Source organism: Drosophila hydei, unplaced genomic scaffold (genome assembly GCF_003285905.1).
Source record: "Drosophila hydei strain 15085-1641.00,03,60 unplaced genomic scaffold, DhydRS2 tig00008119-arrow-pilon, whole genome shotgun sequence".
In the NCBI taxonomy this organism is placed as follows: domain Eukaryota; kingdom Metazoa; phylum Arthropoda; class Insecta; order Diptera; family Drosophilidae; genus Drosophila; species Drosophila hydei.
The window spans coordinates 8,077,787-8,096,721 of NW_022045830.1; the positions used below are offsets into that span (position 1 = coordinate 8,077,787).

The 18,935-nt window shown below is 39.7% G+C and overlaps 1 protein-coding gene across 4 annotated transcripts; it reads right to left on the reverse strand.

Annotated features, from left to right (window-relative positions):
- Positions 1–1,340: 1,340 nt before the first annotated feature.
- On the reverse strand, positions 1,341–18,758 carry LOC111596596 (alpha-protein kinase 1). 4 transcript variants are annotated; one of them, XM_030224713.1, is made up of 10 exons: positions 18,419–18,758; positions 16,132–16,817; positions 6,272–6,482; positions 4,494–4,822; positions 4,030–4,166; positions 3,749–3,953; positions 2,816–3,690; positions 2,559–2,739; positions 2,111–2,496; positions 1,341–2,036 (listed from the first exon to the last, which is right to left on the reverse strand). In XM_030224713.1, the coding sequence occupies exons 2-10, from the start codon at positions 16,147–16,149 to the stop codon at positions 1,604–1,606; spliced, it is 2,775 nt and encodes a 924-aa protein (XP_030080573.1). In that variant the 5' UTR covers positions 16,150–16,817; positions 18,419–18,758; the 3' UTR covers positions 1,341–1,603. The 4 variants fall into 4 exon arrangements, with proteins under 4 accessions (XP_030080573.1, XP_030080572.1, XP_030080570.1 ...); XM_030224712.1 differs by having other exon boundaries at positions 16,132–16,820; XM_030224710.1 differs by lacking the exons at positions 6,272–6,482; positions 16,132–16,817; positions 18,419–18,758 and adding exons at positions 5,185–5,516; positions 5,604–5,827.
- Between the last annotated feature and the right edge of the window lie 177 nt (positions 18,759–18,935).

Below are 18,935 nucleotides of genomic sequence, written 5' to 3' on the forward strand. Positions count from 1 at the left end.
AAAACTATAAACAAATTCAACTAGTAGTTGCATGGCAGCTATATTAACATTTCTTTTTCAGTTTCTTTTTTTGCGCTACTCGAAGTCTACCGTAAAATCCCTGTAGGTTCTTTCATCTTCATACGTCCATCAAAACAATAATTGGCGAAACAAAAATTATGTTTAGAATAATAATTATTATAATATTATTGCCCTAATAGCGCACATTTAACAACTGTTAAACCACTTAATAGTTAGTTTTTGTTTATTTATATTTTTCTTGGAGTATTTAGTTGCAACGTTTAAAGTAATTAATAACTTGATTGTATTTATGCTTAAATTCGTTTGAATTTAATATTTGATATACGACTAAATGGCAAGTGTATCAGCATGGGGAAGCGCAGAGTTAGGTATTTGCTTAAGCATATTCCAAAGAGAATTCAGTAAAGCAAGAAAACAATAAGAAAAACAAAAGAGAAAGAGTATGAATTTTGGAAAACAATTAGTTGTCTTCTCTTTATATATATATAACGAATATATATTTGCATATATTTGTATATTTATGTGTTTTTGTATGTATTAAGCGTGTGTACAAAATATAATGTTTTGGTATTAAATTAAAGCGTAATATGTAATCATTTGTTATTACATACAAGGCATCGAGATTCGTTCTCAAAAATACATGAATAATAATGTAAAGACATAAATAATAGGAACAATGTTGTAGGCATTAAAACTAGTTTTAGCCAAAAACGGGCCAAAAGAGAAAAACAAAAGTTTAACAATCAATATAAATGTTCAACAAAATTTTTTAAACCTAGGAAAAACAAACTAAACATTAAACTATATAACACAAATTCAGTGTGACAAAAAACTTAAGAGCAATTTGTAAATTCACAACTTTTAAATCGTATTTAAAAATTGGAATTTTTAATAACCGCTTAACAAACGAATCAAAAAACTATATTCCTTTGGCTAATAAAAAAGAAGCTATAAAATTTCTGATCAATAGCACAACAAAAGAAATATATATAATATTTGTATATAAACTTAATAAAGGGGAAAGGGGGGAAAACTAAACAGAAAAAGCTTTTGCAGTTTCCAGAATGACAGATTCTTAAATAAGATAATACTGTATGCAAAATATTACAGCTTTTTGATTCAGCACTGAATAGAAAAAATAAAGTAACATAATGGAAATGGCCCATTTCAAGTAGCTGGGGTAGCTGTTTTCAGTTAGCATTCGAATGCCCGCTTCAAACGCTGATATGTAAGCATGATTATCAAAAAATATTATGTATTTGAGTTGATTATGTGAGACATACTCGTGTATATAGCCTAAAAGAAAAAGAATGTATATGTACATATACTTAATATCGTACCGTTTAAGTAAATACATCAAATAAATGAGTAACTTTACAAGATTCATTGTGATTGGGTGTGCAACACAAATAATTTTCGTCCAAATCTGTCCATTCGGAAAGGTTAAGCTTCCTGTTGCCTAAAAGTGCATAAATTTTGGTATCACTTAAAATTCAAAATTAGATCCCATTATGAACATAAATATGGAACTATTTAAAACGGCACGCTGAAAGTGCGTACAAAGTATAAGGTAGACACACACTTAAATCGTCGACTGATGTTGCTGTTGTTGATATTTGTACAAAGAATTGGCTGCAGAATTGTTGCTTCCAGCTGTTGACAAGAGATTCAAGTTGTTTGACTGCTGATTGGCATGTTGCTGAAGCTGAATACGTTTTTGCTGCTGCTGCTGTTGCTGCTGCTGCTGCTGTTGCGACTGCTGCTGCTGCGGTTGTTGCTGCTGCTGCTGCGGTTGTTGCTGTTGCTGCTGCTGTTGGTTACTATGATGACCAAGTTGCTGCAGCTTCTGTTCGATACTCAACCGATGGCCCGACGACGCCAACGAAATTGTAGATGATGACGCTGACGGGCCAATACCAACCAGGGTTTGCGACTTCGAATTTCTTGTCAAGGGCTTGTGATTTTTAATAATTTCACAACTGTGCTGCCATTGCCAACAACTGCGGCAAAAGTAACTGCAACGGATATAAATATGAGCATAAATTAATATCAACTACGATTCATTCTCATTTGGCTGGTTCATAAATACCGAAAACAGGAAAGTTCCCGACAATAGTACGGCCCGTGTTGTACACCGCAAATTGAACAGAGTGCATCTTCCAGATACGGATCCACCTGAACCTTCTTCGTAAATTTTGTGGTGCGGATTTCAATGAAGGCGGCCGACACAGCTTTCATATACGAGCGAAAGTTGCTAAAAGTTACGCGCCCAGAGCCAATTGGATATTTGTATTTATCTGTATCAATACCAGCATAGAGTACGCCATCAAATAGATCTTCCATAATTGTGGCCAATCCCTCTGCAGTTAGTTTTCCGTGCAAGGCGCCCACAAATACAGTTTTAGTGGGATCCAGCTTTTGAGAGCTTGATCTCACATAATTTGAATCGGCAATAATCCAAGGTATGACTTCCACCTGATTCCAATGTAGTTAATAAAAAAATATAAAGTAAAGCTGCCCCCAATTCAACGACTTACATCTTTCGACTTGATGCGTCGAGACGAAATCTTAAAGAAATAATTGCTGCCACAATGGGAGTCATCAACCTGCAATACGCATGCTGAAAGCAAAGCTTTCACCTGCTTATCAGACTCGAATATAATGTAGACGTAGCCCTTGGGTTGTGCCGCTTGCTGCTCTTTGCCGGGCCATTCCACTCTGTAAAATGGAATAGATCAATGAAGTACTCACAAATTATGTTGATTGATTAGATCTTTAGATATTTTGTGCTTACTTTATGGAACCAAAAGGCTTAAAGATTTGTATTAATGACTGCTCACTGATATCCCAAGGTATACCTCCTAGAAATACTTTGGGAGAGTAATTCAACATGCGATGGGAACGCGGCGGCAGTTGCCCACTCCAAGTACATGTTGCTTCACATATTGCCGCCGAGTTCTTATAAAACTTGGCAACGCGATCCAGATGCCAATCAGTGGCACTGCTAATAGCACTCGGTGCCACACCAACAGTGCTGCCAGTACCGCCAACAAGATTGCCCAAACTGGGCGTTGAAGTGTTATTAAGACTGTTTGAACTGCCGGCAGTAGGCAAATTGCTCGCATAGCTTTGTAGCAGTTGATTAAGCAATGGCATTTGTTGCGTTTGTGCCTGCAACAATTTGAGCGTATTGATCCGTTGCAAGTTCTGCAACTTGGCTAGCTCCATATCCATTATTGAAAAGTTCTCAAGACTACATTGATTCAGGCAATCACTGTTCAAATCGAAATTTTGCTGGGATCCACTTAACAGCTGCGACTCATAGTTGCGATTTAGGTTGTTAAACTGCGGCTGTTGTTGCTGCTGTTGTTGTTGTTGCTGCTGCTGTTGCTGCTGCTGATGTTGAGCCTGTTGTTGTTGTTGTTGCAACTGCTGCTGCTGCTGCTGCTGCTGCTGTTGCTGCTGCTGCTGTTGTAGCTGCTTCTGTTGATGATGGTGTTGTTGCAACTGTTTTTGCTGTTGCTGCAATTGTTGCTGCTGCTGCTGCTGCTGCTGCTGTTGCTGCTGCTGCTGTTGCTGTTGCTGTTGTTGTTGCTGCTGCTGTTGAAAATGATGTTGCTGATGTTGTTGTAAAGAAGCGAGCTTATTACTGTTCACCGAGAGCAGATTCTGTGAAGAACAACAGTTCAGAGTCCATATATACAAAGCTATTTAGAGCGACACTTACGATCATGTCCAAAAGATTGGGCTCGTTGAAGGACTGATTGCTGTTCTGACTCTCTGGCGAATTAGAGCGTGTGGATGCATTCTGTAGATTCAGTCCGAGATTTCCGCTGTTGCTGCCGCTCAAGTTGCTGAAGTTCTGCTGCTGGTACAGCATATTAATCGAATCTAACGATAAGCCATTGGCGCTGGAGGAGTTGCTGCTATCACTGCAAATATTATCGGTAGTTGTGTGAGTAAATGCGTTGGCTTGTGAAAAATATTAAATTGGTGCCACATCGTTACCTGACTAAAGGTGAACTGTGAAAGGAGCGATTGTAAATAGATGAAGGCGTACTTGGCGATAAGGGTGCAGAGCAATCGAAGCTGATGTTTGATCTTTGGAAAGCCTTAAGTGGGTTACTTTGTGCAACATTTTCAAACTAAGTTCGCCAATTCACCCGAAAAAGAAAGAAAAGAAATCAAATAAATTGAAAATTTTAAACACACACAGAGTCAGAGTCAGAGAGAGACACACACACATACAACATTGAAATCAATCAAAAATCATAAGTTTAGTATACAGTCCAAGAGCGTTGGTTTACACAGAAAGAGAAATAGAGAGAGAAAGAGAAGAAAGAAAGAGCAAGCAACAAAGTTAGAGAATAGTTTTTTTGGTGCAAATTCGGTGCAATTACAAGATACAAGATACAGGAGTCCACATAGACGAGAACAAGCTTGAGAATCACATGTGTGTGCCGAGAACTTACCTGAAAGTAATCAAAACTTGACTTGGTGCCTGGCGAGGCCGAGGACTGAGTTGAGCTAGGTGTCAGTGGTGCATAGGACGCGGCAGTCGCCGACAATTGACCGCAATCGCCAGTGGCAGCGACAGCGGCAGCTGCAGCAGTCGCCGAATTGCCAAGTAGCAAGTTATTAACGCCGCTGCTGCTGCTGCTGCCGTTACCTCCGGCGCCGCTTGCAATGCCAGCTGCCGTTGTTGCTACTTTTGTTGGGGCTGGTGCTGTTGTTGCCTGGGCTGCGATTGCAGGGCCGCTGCCGCCACACAAACCAAGCAGATCGTTCAGTGTGATTGGATCTGTAATAAAAATCAGAAATATACATGGATATATTTATATAAAGAGAAGAGACTCAAGGCATATGTATATATATATATGTGTGTGAATAGTCAACAGTTATCGTTGACTTGGCGCAGCCATCAATAAATCAACCGGCAGCTACTGGCAACATCTACAACACTCAAGTGCAACATTGACCATTGCCGAAGTGCCTCAAGCATTTTGCAAATATTCAAAATGCTTCTGCAAATAAATTAGGCATAAATGTACTGTGCACTGGATCCAATTGCAACCGAGTCTCGATGCTATGCGATGTGATATGATACGATGCGATGCGAAAGCTTTTTCTTGTTTTTTTTTTTTGGCACATCAAGCAACTTACTGCAATTGCACTGGGTTGCGTTGTTGTTGCTATTATTGTTGTTGTTACTCGCATTATTGTCGTATGCCAAGTTCTGTCGGCCATCGCCATCACCAGCTGCCATCATGCCAAGGTTCTCATCAATGCTAGAAGATTTCGCTGTGCCGCTGGTCTTGGTCCCGACTGTGTTGCTGGTATTAGTGCCGATAGTTTTGCCGTCATAGTTGATGCCAAATTCGAATGTCTCCTGCGTGGGCGACCCACTTGGCAGCACGCTTGGCGTCTTTCTCATATATAGTTCCTCAATACCCAACATGGCCACTAGTTTCTTCCTGTTCTGACGGTCTGGAATGCTGAAATGCTCAAATGCTTTGTTGCTCGGGTTACGTGTACTCCACACACTAAATTTTGTATTTAGCAATTTAAAATTTGACTATTACTTGAAAATTTATTGCGCTTCCTTTGCAAATGGCAATTGGGCGTGTTTACTTATAATGCAATTTGTATAAGGAACTCCGATCCTAGTTTAAACTACTTTAAACAAAATAAAGAATAATAATAATTTAACTATCGAAGGATATTTGTGTGCCGACTTCAAAAGGTAAAAAATGATTGAAATTTATACGTCCGTTTGCTAGACTCCAAATAATATTGACAAGAAAATGCCAGCAGTGCCAGTATAAGATGATTTTATAGTGTCAAAAAACGTCTCTATACCATGACAATAATTCCGATGGGATCCCCAATTATACTAAATGCTAGCACCAAAAGCTTTCATAGTAAGCAATATTTTGGCTCAGCTACTTTGTAGACACAGCCCTGTGCTCCCCGCATATCAGCTGCCTTCTTATAGAGTGCCGACTGTATACTCTATTATAATAGAAAATACAAATCTCAAAATCAATATTTATTAATATGGATATAGAGAGTAGCACAGCAGAATGGATAGATCAGTATTGTTATATGACTTTGATAAGTTGCTTTAAGATGTTGTAGTTGCAGTTGCAGTTATAGATGTATGCCACACATGTATATGCCACACACACATATATATATATATATATATAGAAGATTATATTTATTTTATTCAATAAAGTTCTCAACGTACCATTTATGAATGATATTAGTCCATCGCTGGCATCGGCGCGTCTAGCCAATAGATCCTGCTGCTGCTGCTGCTGTTGCTGTTGTTGTTGATGATGATGCTGATGCTGCTCCAGTATTGAGCTAATCGAATGTTTCTGCAGTAAATCACTAGAGCTGGCGCCGCTCAAGGCACGCATATTGCCGCCAGCCGCGTTGCAATCAGGCGTCTCGTACTGAAAATATAAGAATTTGAATAGAAATAAAATTTTAGTTGCCATCTGTTAGGGGCATGCAACATTGATTGTGGCAGGCATCCACACACACAGAGAAATACATGCACACATGTACGCAACACACTGTCATTAAAGTCAGCCCAATATTGTGGCAACTAATGAATCGTTTATCTTTAGCATTTCTTGCCACATGACGGCAGGCGACGTTGCAACAACGTAGCCAACTTGGCAAGACAGCCACAAGCACAAGGACACCCACAAGCCAGCCAGCAGCTGGCAGTAGTAGAAGACGTAGTGGGATACACTGCCAACCACACAGTCACAGCCATAGCCACAGTAACAGGCATAGCTATAGTTCCATCCACCATCCCCCAATCGCCTTCCTCTTCCCCAAACAGCAGCCGCCAGCAGACATGCTCTCCGGCACCAGCTCGACAAAAGTACACTCGAGCATTCGGCGCAATTAAAAGCGCATCAAGTGTCAGTGGAGCACACTTAAAAATGCCAAATTAGTGCAAATATTGTTATCAGGCACTCACCAAACAATTTAACGCAAAATGGCGTACAACTCATTACGTGGGGATTAATGCAGGACAGAGCAGCACTGACGATAGATGCTTACCAGCACAGGTGGAAGACAACTTTCAGCTGCTACTTGAGCGCTTAACCATATGGGAATAAGATGCATATTTATATGTGAAGAGCGCTCTCAAACGAGAGAGATCGAAAGAGGATTAAACTTAATTGCTCAAAGATTTAATTCATTATTTACAATATTTATAATCTAATGAAGGCAGCTCAGAACAGCACTGATGAGAGTTAGCCAGCACAGGTAGAAGTCAACTTTCAGCTGCAACTTGAACCCTTAACCATATGGGGATTACGTACAAGTTTTATATATATGAATAATATGTGACATAGAAATATTAAGCTCAATTGCTTAAAGATTTATATACTATAATTATTTACAATTGTTATAAATATTGCATACTGCAAATTTGCATAATAGCTGGGCACTTTAAAATAAAATATTTCGTTTTTAAATTTGCTTTAAAATATGATTTTGAAAATGTTTAAATTTTGAGAAACAGATTGTTTTTTAATATTATATATTGTGTATTTATCAAGTTATGATTTGTTCATATGAAATTACTCAAAGTATTACTAAATTGATAATTATTTAATTTTACAGCTTGAAGTGCGCTTCTCTTCTGATAAATGTCTCTTTCAAGGCAGCTGGGTGTGTGTGGCAAGTTTTAAATGGAAGTCAACGGAGGCATACTTACTTTTTGTCAACTTGTCACAACTATGTTAAGTACAAAACTTGCTATGGATTTAAAAATTGAATGACAACTTGATGAAGGTACGTGAAAAGTCGGAAATAGCATGAGCATCCACACACTCACAGGAAGCGAACACATACTGACGCACACACCCACATCCAGACCCAGACACGTACACACACAACATACGCCCCCAGTCAGTGGAAATGTAAGTCGATGGACAACCAGCTGAATGGCGACATTGTCGTTGCCTGTTGACACATTTACCATGGCATACGTATGGAGATTTCACAGTTTGTTTCCAGCCAGCGATAAAAACGGCGTCAATGAATGCAAATTACAAATAGTCTTCAAGATATTTTGTAATGTCGAGGCCACGAGTTTCCATCTACATCCGCATACGCGAAAGGCCGAAAGCTGAGAGGCTTTGGCACAGTCGTAAGACACTAGTTAGGGTTACTTATGCATATTCATGTTGCATCTAACGAATAATGAATGCTCTTTAAACCCGAGCGAAAGCAACGGAAACAGTTCTTCAAGAAGCTTAACTGCAAAGGGCTTCCGAGCAGGATGCTATGTCTAGAGAAATATCATTAACTTAGCAAACAGCAAGGCCTAGTTAACGTACTCCTCGATCTAACAATAAAACCCACAAACTAGGAAATTGAATACGACAAAAAATCTTAACCACTTGCCACACATACATATGTCCACATATATATATATATATATATATGCCTGAGCCTTTACTACAACCCATAGACACATCCTGTCCGAGCACATTGCTATTGCCCTTTGTTTGTCTTTGACGTCAAGGATTTTTCAAATTTGATTCAATGGTGCTGCTTGTGGTGGCTTTGCCCAGAGCCTGACTCCATGCCAATGACTGACTGCCTGCCTGCCTGACTGCCTGCCTGCTGATTCTGATTGTCCCATGTAGATATTTTGGAAATCTCGCCGCTCTTCCAGAGTATAGACGCCAAGCAAGCAGCCATCGAGCTGGCACTATAACTCAGTAGTTATTTATCCAGTGTCCATTCGACTTGGCTGCTGTACATTTGCTTGATGGTTTCATCTTCGCATTTCTTATTTTTTCTTCGTTTTTGGCAACCGCTTGACTGGAATTGGAATGTTCGGGGCTGCATTTTAGTGCATATGTGCAGCACACACACAAAGATGCCCCCAGACAGGGGCAAATGGGGGTCTCTGTTGGCTGTTTGAGAAAATTACAAGTTTCCGCTTTCAGAAGTCTTACAAATTATTATGTTTGCATCGTTTACAACACTTATTATTTGTTGCTGCCCGCTGCGGCTGTGGCCCCGGCCCTGGTCCCGGTCCCCACTGCTTGACTGTGTCTTGGCCTGGCCAAAAAGGGTTTGACATTAAAATTTGATGGCATGTAGTGATAAGCGCCCAATGAAGCTGGCGTCCTTGTTGTCCTTGCCGCTCAATGCAATTCGATTCGATACGTTGCGATGCGATGCGATGCTACCCCCAGTGACCAGCAAAGCGCAAAAGGTTAATGCACAGTTGTAATTTTTTATGGTCGGTTACATGTTGCAAACTTGGGAACAGCGGCAGTCCATAAAGGATAAAAGTTATTGGCAAATACATTTGAATTTACTTTGCTTATAGAACGCTCAGCCACATAACATCTTATATGCACTTCTTAAGTGAGTGATAATGTTTGCCAGACGGACAGACGCTTTGCTTAACGAGCACTTAAGCTTTAAAAATGAATATGTTCGGCTACTTTCGAGGTGTTGATAAGTAGCAGCAGCAAGTTGAATGCATTTTCAATAAATGCCTCGCTTTTAGCCAGTCAGTAAATCAGAATTGTGCAAAATTATAAATGTTTGTTTTCTTATAGGCCAAACTAAGCTAAACTCAAAGCCACTTCTAGATTATTCAACCCTATTTAGTAAACTCAAATATTTTAAATATATCTGATCTTAAATCAGTATGTGTGGGCTTATCAATATCGAAACTTAAAAGAGTTGGGGACTTAAACTATAAGAAATTGCTCCTATTGCACTTGAAGATCAATCTCGATATATAAAAATAATTTATAGAGCTTTACCAAGTTTGACAATATTATTAAGTTGTCCTAAAATATCATTTACTTCAAATTTCAGATAAGTCAATATCAAAAGTTATACACGAAGCTCCGGGTACCTCGTAGCCAGACACTCCTGACTACAGCAAGTTACTATAAAAGGCTATTCACTGATGCAATTTCTTGTGTTGCTCACTTAAAAATAATTTTATAATTATTTTTAAATGGCAGAATAAATATTTTAACCTCAGACTCACGCTGCTGAGGCGCTTTGTTTCCTTAAAAAATGTCCTTTCATTATAGTAAGTGGCAAGCGCTTACAATTGTGCAGTAGCAGCAGCAGCTCACCTTTTCAGAGTGGGTATTTGATATTTGATGACTTGCAAGCTGTTTTGTTATAAAAGCCAGCCTGAGAAAAGCCCTCGTTGAAGCAGATCTGTCGCTTATCTCTGCTTTCAATATGGGGGCGGCAAGGGGCGACCGGCAACAATTGAGCGTTTAATATTGCAAATTAAAAAGCACAGCGCTGAACTGCACACGCTTAGAGCACAAGGACATAATGCTACTCCATGCTGAGGAGCCAAGTTACAGGGCAACTGTGCTGTGTTGTGTTGTAAGCATGAGCGTGGGTGTGGGCGTGGGCCCAATCGATTGGATGGGATTCAAATGCCTGCAGGTCACACGAACACAATGCCAGGCCTAACGCAGTGGCAGTGGCACGTAATTGCAGTGCGCCTACAAGTATGCAACATGCGCCCACACACCAGACAGTTGCAGCAGCACTCTCGGATGTAACTGCAGCTGTGCTGGCTGGCCGTGGGTGTGGGGGTGTGTGTGCCTTTCGGTTTTGATATTTTGCTGGAGATGCCATTGCCGGGGCAAATTAAATTGAGTTGCATGTTAAATGTCATTTCATCAGCGGCACTTGATTTGTGCCTTGACACGAAGTCGCTTAAACTACACACCCACACGCACACACACACTCTCACACAGTTTAAGTGCACAGCATTAAATGATACTTTGAATGAACTATCAAACAGTTGCAGCTAACTCTGCCGCTGCTCCTGGCTCATGCATCCATTTCATAATAACAATATCGTAATTCAAGCAACTCTCTGACAGAGCTGCGTCCCGTTTACATGGACGTAGGACGTATGGCACCCCAGCCAACCCCACCCGACCCCACTGCCGCCTACGACGCAAACAAACGTGAAGCGAGCGTGGCGACATTTCAGTTTCAACGCCAACATTTCCGATGCCTGTGCGCTTTTGTTGCCGCTGTCGTTGTTATTGTTTCAGTGTGTGTGCATGTGTGTGTGTGGGGAGATGATTCAGTGAGAAAGACAGCGAAGAGAAGACAATTTTTTAAAAAACAGCCGTTAACAGGCATTCAATATAGTTATGTGTGTGAGTAAGCGTGTGGGACTGTTGTGTGTGTGCGTGTCTGCTAAGTGGAAATAAAACACGCGCTTTTTGCGTACTGTATTATCTCTGCGAGTTGAGCTGCTTTGGACCGCGCACAACAGGGCGTATGATGCATATTTGCATACCCCATAATATGATGTAGACAAGCTATAAAAATAGCTTAGCTAGATAGTAATGCAACGAATACTTAGCGTATGCATGTCTCTTCTCTATATATCTATTAATATGTATAACTATATATATCTAGTTAAATATACGTATAACAAATTTGATATTAATAATAATAGTCTTAGGATTTGTTATCAATCAATTGTTTACCGATAAGAATATTTATAATAGGTCTACGTAGAAACTACTACGATCGAATGCTTTCCTCTTTGAGATTCAATCGTTTTTCGAACATTTAATCAAAAATTATTAGAAATTTTAATTAGTACTTCAGTTATTTCTGTTTTTTATATAATTTTGAGATATTTAGTCTTGTAAAATCTTTCTTGACTTTATTTAATATATTTATTAAATATTACCCAATAATTTATTCATGTGTCCAGAGCGTATCTAGCCGTCATGCATTAGGCCAGGCTGCATTCATACTTTGCTTTTATTTTGTAGCAAACAAAAAGGAAGAAAAGTTTTTCATGCCTATTTAAAAAGCAACAAACTCCGCTTTTGCAGCGTGGCCTTTTATGGTTGGTTTTATTGTTTTGTACTCTGCTGTTTTGCCTCTTGTTTTCTTTGACTGCAGTTTTTTGCGCGTTTTTAATGATAACACACAACATCATTGTTGTTAGCCACGCCCATGCCTCATGCATTAAGTGCTAGTTGGATGGGAGCGACGCGATGCGATGCGATGTGATGCGATGCGACGATGTCTGTGCTAAAGTAAATTCAATTGAATTTTTGAAATTTTTAATGCCAGCGTCGCATATTGCACTGGCTACGCCCAGTTCACAGCCCAAACAGCCAGCCAACCAGCCAGCCATCTATCTAGCAATCTAGCAATCCAGCAATCCAAGAATCCTACGAACCTCAAGCACCCCACCGCAAAACGCGTCGCATTTTTTTATATCCCTTCTGGCTGGCGGCGGGCGTGTGATTTGCTTGCTATCGACATTTTAATGATGTGCCTCGGGGCGCTTTCGCTGCCATTGTGAGAGCTCCATGAGACGGACGTCTTGAATATTGCACGACATCGGGGAAGGAGCCCGGCTGGTGCAAGGCATTCCAAGGCATTCCGCTGGCCAACGCCATAGTCGCTAAGCTGTCAGGCTGGCTGCCTTTTGTTAAGAGTAAAAAACTCTGCTATATATTTAGACGTATATATGTATGTCTATATATATTGTTATATACATATATATAGTTGCAAGTGCAAATGGTTAGCACAATGATTTCCTATTGAAATGATTCTTTATTCATTTCATTTCGTTTGGATTTTCTTTTATAATGCCAATGATTTGCCTATCGAGCGTCTGGCGCGAAGGCTAATAACTGGCAATTGCAGAAAGCATTTCGATTATAGCTGATTTTTAGCTTAACGAAGGTGATAATACCTCCAAAGTGGTTTAATAAAATACATTTATTTGGGAGTTCTCGACGAGAAACTACCCTGAATCAGGGAAAGACCAACTGTATTTGTGGAAAATACGGGGAAACTTTCAGCAAGTCGAGTGCTCTTTCGTATATAGTAATTAAAAATAATAAATATTGGTAGCTTTAGCTGCAGTGTGACGTTGACTATTATTTATTCCGGGAAAGCATAATTATAGACAGTCAAATTAACATAGTTAGTTAACATAGTTAAGTGCTGATCCTGATGCAGAATAAATATCATTAATGATTTAGCAATATATATTTCAACTATAACAATTCACCCTCTTTACTCATGTCAATGCTTTGACAGTTCATACAAGGAAACCTGATCTCTTTGATCACATCAAAGAGGATAAGTTCTTGTAGGAATTGAGGTAAGAATAGCAGTCAGAATTAATCAGCTGGATTACCAAAATCAACTCGCTTTGCACACAAATCAACAATATTTATATACTCTAATCAGCGCGGAGAAGTCACCTTTCATGAATTAAACATTTTGTGAGCAGCAGACAAGAAGGAACTTAATACAGTGAGGCATTTTCCAACTATTAGTATTACTACGAATATAAACTGTGTCACAGCGGGCAAAATGAACTTTTGCAAATAAAATGTTGTACAAACGACAAATGTACTTTATTTATAGGCGTTTTTAGCAGCAGGCTAACGGCACATAAATAAAATATATTACATGAAATACATATAAATAAAGCGACGGGCGAAGGAAATGAAATAATATAAAGTATACGCCACAGTGGCACAGGAAGCATTACTGCACGGATCGGCGTTGGCATTTTAGACATTACAACCAAATAAATATGAATATGTATAAACAAAATATTTTAGTATGTATGTATGCATGTGTGCATTATATAAATATGCATTTTTATATTAGGGCAACAACAATGGCGTACTGCGCCAATCCACCCCACAAGCTGCAGCCGCCATTGCCATCAATGGGAATGCCGCTTACACGACAAAATTGACATTTTGCATTTACTTACTTTTACTATACATTTTTTGAATTCTTTTTTCGTTTTTTTTTTTTTTTTTTTGCAGCAACAATAAAATGAGAAGAAAAATTGCATAATAACCCCTTTGAAATGGTCGGATTATCCTTAAATATTTGTGTAAACATTGTAACAAATGCACAGCCTCCATTGTAAGGCCGTGCTGTAGCCCCAACCCACCCATCTACGGCCCTCCTTAAATGGCTGAATGATGAGCAATAGACGGGGCCCTTTACAGTCGACAATGAGTAACATTGTAGCTGGGCGTTTCGACTGAATGACAGACGACGATGCCGAGCAGTTAGGTCTACAGACAGAGAGACAGAGAGAGAGTGAGCGCGATGAGACGCTTACGCATGCAACAATAGCGTTGCAATAGCAAATGGAGGCGGAGGGAGACGTCTTACAGTGCAATCACACACACACGCACCCACACAAACATATTGACAGGACTTTGGTATCGTTTAAGCGTGACAGCAGCGGGTAACATGTGCGTAAGCCGTGCCTTAGCCATATTATAATGATTACATGTGTGTCACTTTACTAAGCGCTGCCAAGAAGGAAACGCAGGCAGCGCCCCGGGCGGAAGCCCTCGAGACAAGTGACAATTTGGGCGGAGAGGCTTACCGCAAAAATTGACTGAGCTGACAAAATATTAACTAAAATGACATTTTTTGAAGATAGTCACAAAAGATGGCAACTGATATATGAATTGATATGACTTAGGTACAAAACAACAGCAAATTCATCAATATAAATAAAGACCCATCATATCACTTAAGCGTCTCAACATATAAGATTAAAAGAGAGAGAAAGCGGGAGTGAGAGAAGGAGTGAGAGGGACGCATCTGGTTGAACTGGGAACTTACACCAATTGGTATGGTAAAGCTGAAAACTTGAACAGAAAATCTTGGTAAAAAAATAATAACTAAGCCCCAAATCTAGTATGTATCTTAACTAATATGCAACTTGACTTTGTCTAATTGGTATATCAATAGTTTTGCTAGATATCCAGATTGGTGAATATATACAAATGTATAACTCCTTAAATATAATAATTTTTATTTTGGAAATGGTAAATTCTTTTAGAGCACCCACTGTATATCTCATAGTTCCTTGAAATCTTAAATAAGCCCAATTAAATCTAAATGTGTTTTATAGACTTTACTAACTTGCAATAATATTAACTGAGGCGAATTTCTAATATTTCCACAATAGATTCCTACGTATTATATCAATATTGTCTTTAATATTATAAGCAAAGGCAAGAAGCCGGTTTATTATATGAAATATAAGATTTTTCTTGGAAGTATTTAATATGCTTTAAATAAGCATGCTCAAAATCACCGTAGCTAGACATTTGCCAGCGCATTATGTCGAAGTCAATTGAATGCGCACGAGAACGTAATCTTCTTAAATATTTTCTATTGAGACTGAGAGAATGTCAAAGACCAAAGCGCAGTTGTCATAAAATAGGTTCGTACTGCAGTAGAGTAATAAATTTTCAATTCAATTTGTTATACTATATATATTTAGTTTTTTTCCTATGTGCATATAGAAACCGCAGAGAGTAGTCAAAGCTTTCATATGTCATAGTTTCATGTTGCTTAATTTAATAAATTCATTTAAATGAATTAAAAATATATAAAAGCGAAGAAAATTAAATCACGCAACTATTTTGCGCAACACAGAGTACAATTAAACGCCTTCCACACGTGCAAACACACACTCACGCGGGCAGACAGACAGAAAGACATTCAGACAGCTTAGTTGAAGGCGTTGCACTGTCTAGGAGCAGACACTATGAGCGAACACCGCAAGTTTAATCGAATTAAACTACTCATAACGTGCAACAGACAACAAGAGTCGACTGCAAAGTGCGATGGGGAAAAACGTGAAGAAGCAGGAGCAGCAGTTGACACTGCATTGCCGTGAGGCGCATAAAGTTAAGCACTAATCTGATTAGGATCATCATCCCAGGGTCTACTGTCATATGCACAATCAGTCAGTGGCTAGAAGTTGAGCCGATATGGCTCCCGTAAATACACACAATCATATCGAGGTGCAAGGTGCAAAAGCAGAGGCAACAATGCGAACAGCTATGGGGAAAGGACTGCAGCTGCTGTTAGCATTTGCAGGGCGTGGAACCAGCTGATGCGCTCTGGTTCTCTTGCTCATCTGGGAGTTGTACGTGAGCGGCTCAATTACGGCTAACGCCACGCCACTCCACCCCACGCCATGCCCGTTCGGGCTGGGCGTGCGAATGGGTTTTATTATTATTTACATACCTGTTGCAGCAGGGGCATTGTTTTGAATAAAAATTCCAATTTCCACACTTGTATTTCACGTTGCCGTTAGTCCCGTCGTCGTGCGCGCTCCTTCTCAGCGTCGGCGTCGTCGTCCTCGTGGTCGTTGTTGCTGCTGCGGTCGCCTGTCGTCGGCTACAGCATCGGCTGCCGGATAAGCTGACAAAGCGGCAAAACAGATGTCGCCACTTCCGTATGCTCGCACCTCTTCGCCTCTTGGCCTCTTGTTGTGCCGGCCAAAGCAACAAAACAGCAAACAGCTCCAAGCTCCAAGCGGCTTGCCTCACCACTTGCTCTCAGTTCGCTCTCGTTTTCTCGCTCTTTCACTCTCCCACCGTGGTCGCTCTCTGGCATACGCTCAATGGTTTGTGCTGCGCAGCGAGTGTCCTTTCTTTGAGCAATGTTCGACTCGATGATGCGGCTGCCCAAAAATGTTGTCTGGCGTGCCTCAGGCAAACATGTTTGCTGGCCAAAATGGTATGCTTAGCTTTTATAGTTGTTGCTATTGTTGCTTTTGTTGACGTTGTTGTTCTTGTTGGTAATAAGGATTTGGCACCACTCGGCACTTCACTACGCAGACAGCAAGCAGATGCGGCGGCCGTTTCAGCTGACGCAAATAATCATCGATTCATTATTCCCTGTCAATGATGAAAATCTCGGGTTGCACCCTGCTGAAGTATATGGAAAAGAAACGAAACAAATGTTAAATATGTCTATAGAATAGAATAGAAATAAAAACTAATAATTTAAATTAACTTAAATGTGATATCATTATTACAATGTATTTAGCTAGTTCTATATAATAAGATACATAGATAGATAGATATATAGATACATAAACATTTTATTAAATCTAATTAAGTTTTTTCTACCTACATTTTTAAATATTTTTAAAAATTTTTCAATTATTTCCCAAGACTATATAAAGTATTTGTTCCCTGTTTGAAATTTGGAAAGCAAATTAAATTCATATTTCCTCGACATTCAAGATCTTTACTTAAAATAAATTTCACTTCCAATTTATTTTTCTTCTTCCTTTTGGTACTTTTAAATTGAATATCAAAACTTTAAGCTTAGCTTACACAAATTCAAATATTTACTTTATATTCATGTTAGGATTCAACGGTTTCCTTAATGCGTGTAAGTCTCTAAGTCGGCACACAAACAAGCACGCACACCCATCGACATACACACACGTACACAGCCACGCACACTATTCAACCATTCTAAATGAGCTCACTTAAGCGTTAAACGCTGTAAATCGATCAAGGCGTATCCCCGCAAACATAACTGTAATTAACCATTTTCCGCCATGCCCCCGCTTCGTAATCAACGACAAGTTCTTTCCAAGTGCTTTCGTGCGAGCGACTGGTTCATAATTTTGTCGTTCACAGTAATTATTTTAATTTTTTATTTTTATTTTTTTTGTATAGCTAAATGTGGTGATGGGCTAAAATGGACACGGCACTCAAAAGATGAGAGTCCTGTGCTATGCTGAGGACGTGTTGATGTCTATGTACGTATGTATGCGTCTCGGCCGTGTGCGTGCGCCAGCGGCTGTAATCCTTTTGAGAAACAGGAAGCGAAGCTATTATTAGAACCATAAATCAGCATGAAATGAGCAGAACGCCGCAGAGCCAGCAAACCAGCAACAGCAACAGCAACAACGAGTAGAGCAGAGCGCCAACGGAGCTTGGGTAGTTTTTGTTCTTGTTCTTGCTAATGTTGTTGCTGTTGTCGTTGTTCTTGTTGCTATTGCCCGTGGTCCTCTCTGTGCGTATTCGTAGTTGTAAAAAGTGGTCGACTAGTAGGAGAGCAGTATTTGTTGTTGCTGGAGCTGTTGGGCAAATGACGTGAGTTTGGCAAGGCGTGCGCGACGTAAAATACTCATGGAACAACGGAAAGTTGTAAAAAGACAGTGACGAGGGCCGACGATTCCGTTACTACTGCTACAACAAAAACAGCAATAACAATACGAAATCAACACGCACTATAAAAGGGCATTGAAGCTGCACTCGATGAGAGTATAAATGCATCCGAGACTACACAATCATGCGACTTAGATTTGCCCTTATAGAACTCCTCCGGGTACACTCTTCGCACACAACTATCAAATTTGCCGACGATTTGCCGTGCCGGGCCCATTTACCTTTTTAAATATACATATATACCTATGAATGTATGTATGTTTGTACACACGTAAAACGTTACAATTTCGCAAGTATGCTTGTATGTATGAATGAATGTTTGTATGTAAGTATTTACATACCCGAAATTGTAGTAGATGCAGTTTATGTTTAGTTTGTTGCACGCGTCACTCACATAAATTTGTTGAATTTAATTTCAATTTTACACGCGCATTCAGTTTTTGTCGTCCTACTGCATGCATGCAAAGCACATTTTTTTCTCACACTGTTCTATCCGGCTTGTAACCGTTACTTCAAGTTGTGTTGTGTGCTTTGCACGCGTTTTCGTTAATTTTACTATGCTACAGTTGTTGCTCTTGGTATAGTTTGCAGTCTCTTGCTTTACACTTGTAAAAATAGGCTACAAGATGAAGGCGTTGTGTATATTTTCTATTTTAATTTAAACAGCAACGAAAAAAAGAAGTGTTTTTATTTGCACTGCCGCTGGGTTCAACTTTTTCTTGTTGCCGCTAAGTCAGAAATGCAATAACCTCACCTAACGAGCAATTGAAATACACTGAAGCCTGACGACGACAGATGCTGAGAGCGCAACTGAAATCTCTATGTAGGTTGGCTGCTGCCCTAATCTCCTTCTCCAAC

Excerpts from the sequence above, each read along its gene's own strand:
- LOC111596596 (XM_030224710.1), bottom strand. The coding sequence starts at position 5,479 with ATGTTGGGTATTGAGGAACTATATATGAGAAAGACGCCAAGCGTGCTG. Across the intron at positions 4,167-4,493 it reads CAAGTTTTGATTACTTTCAG|TTTGAAAATGTTGCACAAAG; the intron begins GTAAGTTCTCGG and ends TGGCGAACTTAG. Across the intron at positions 2,740-2,815 it reads AAGCCTTTTGGTTCCATAAA|AGTGGAATGGCCCGGCAAAG; the intron begins GTAAGCACAAAA and ends TCCATTTTACAG.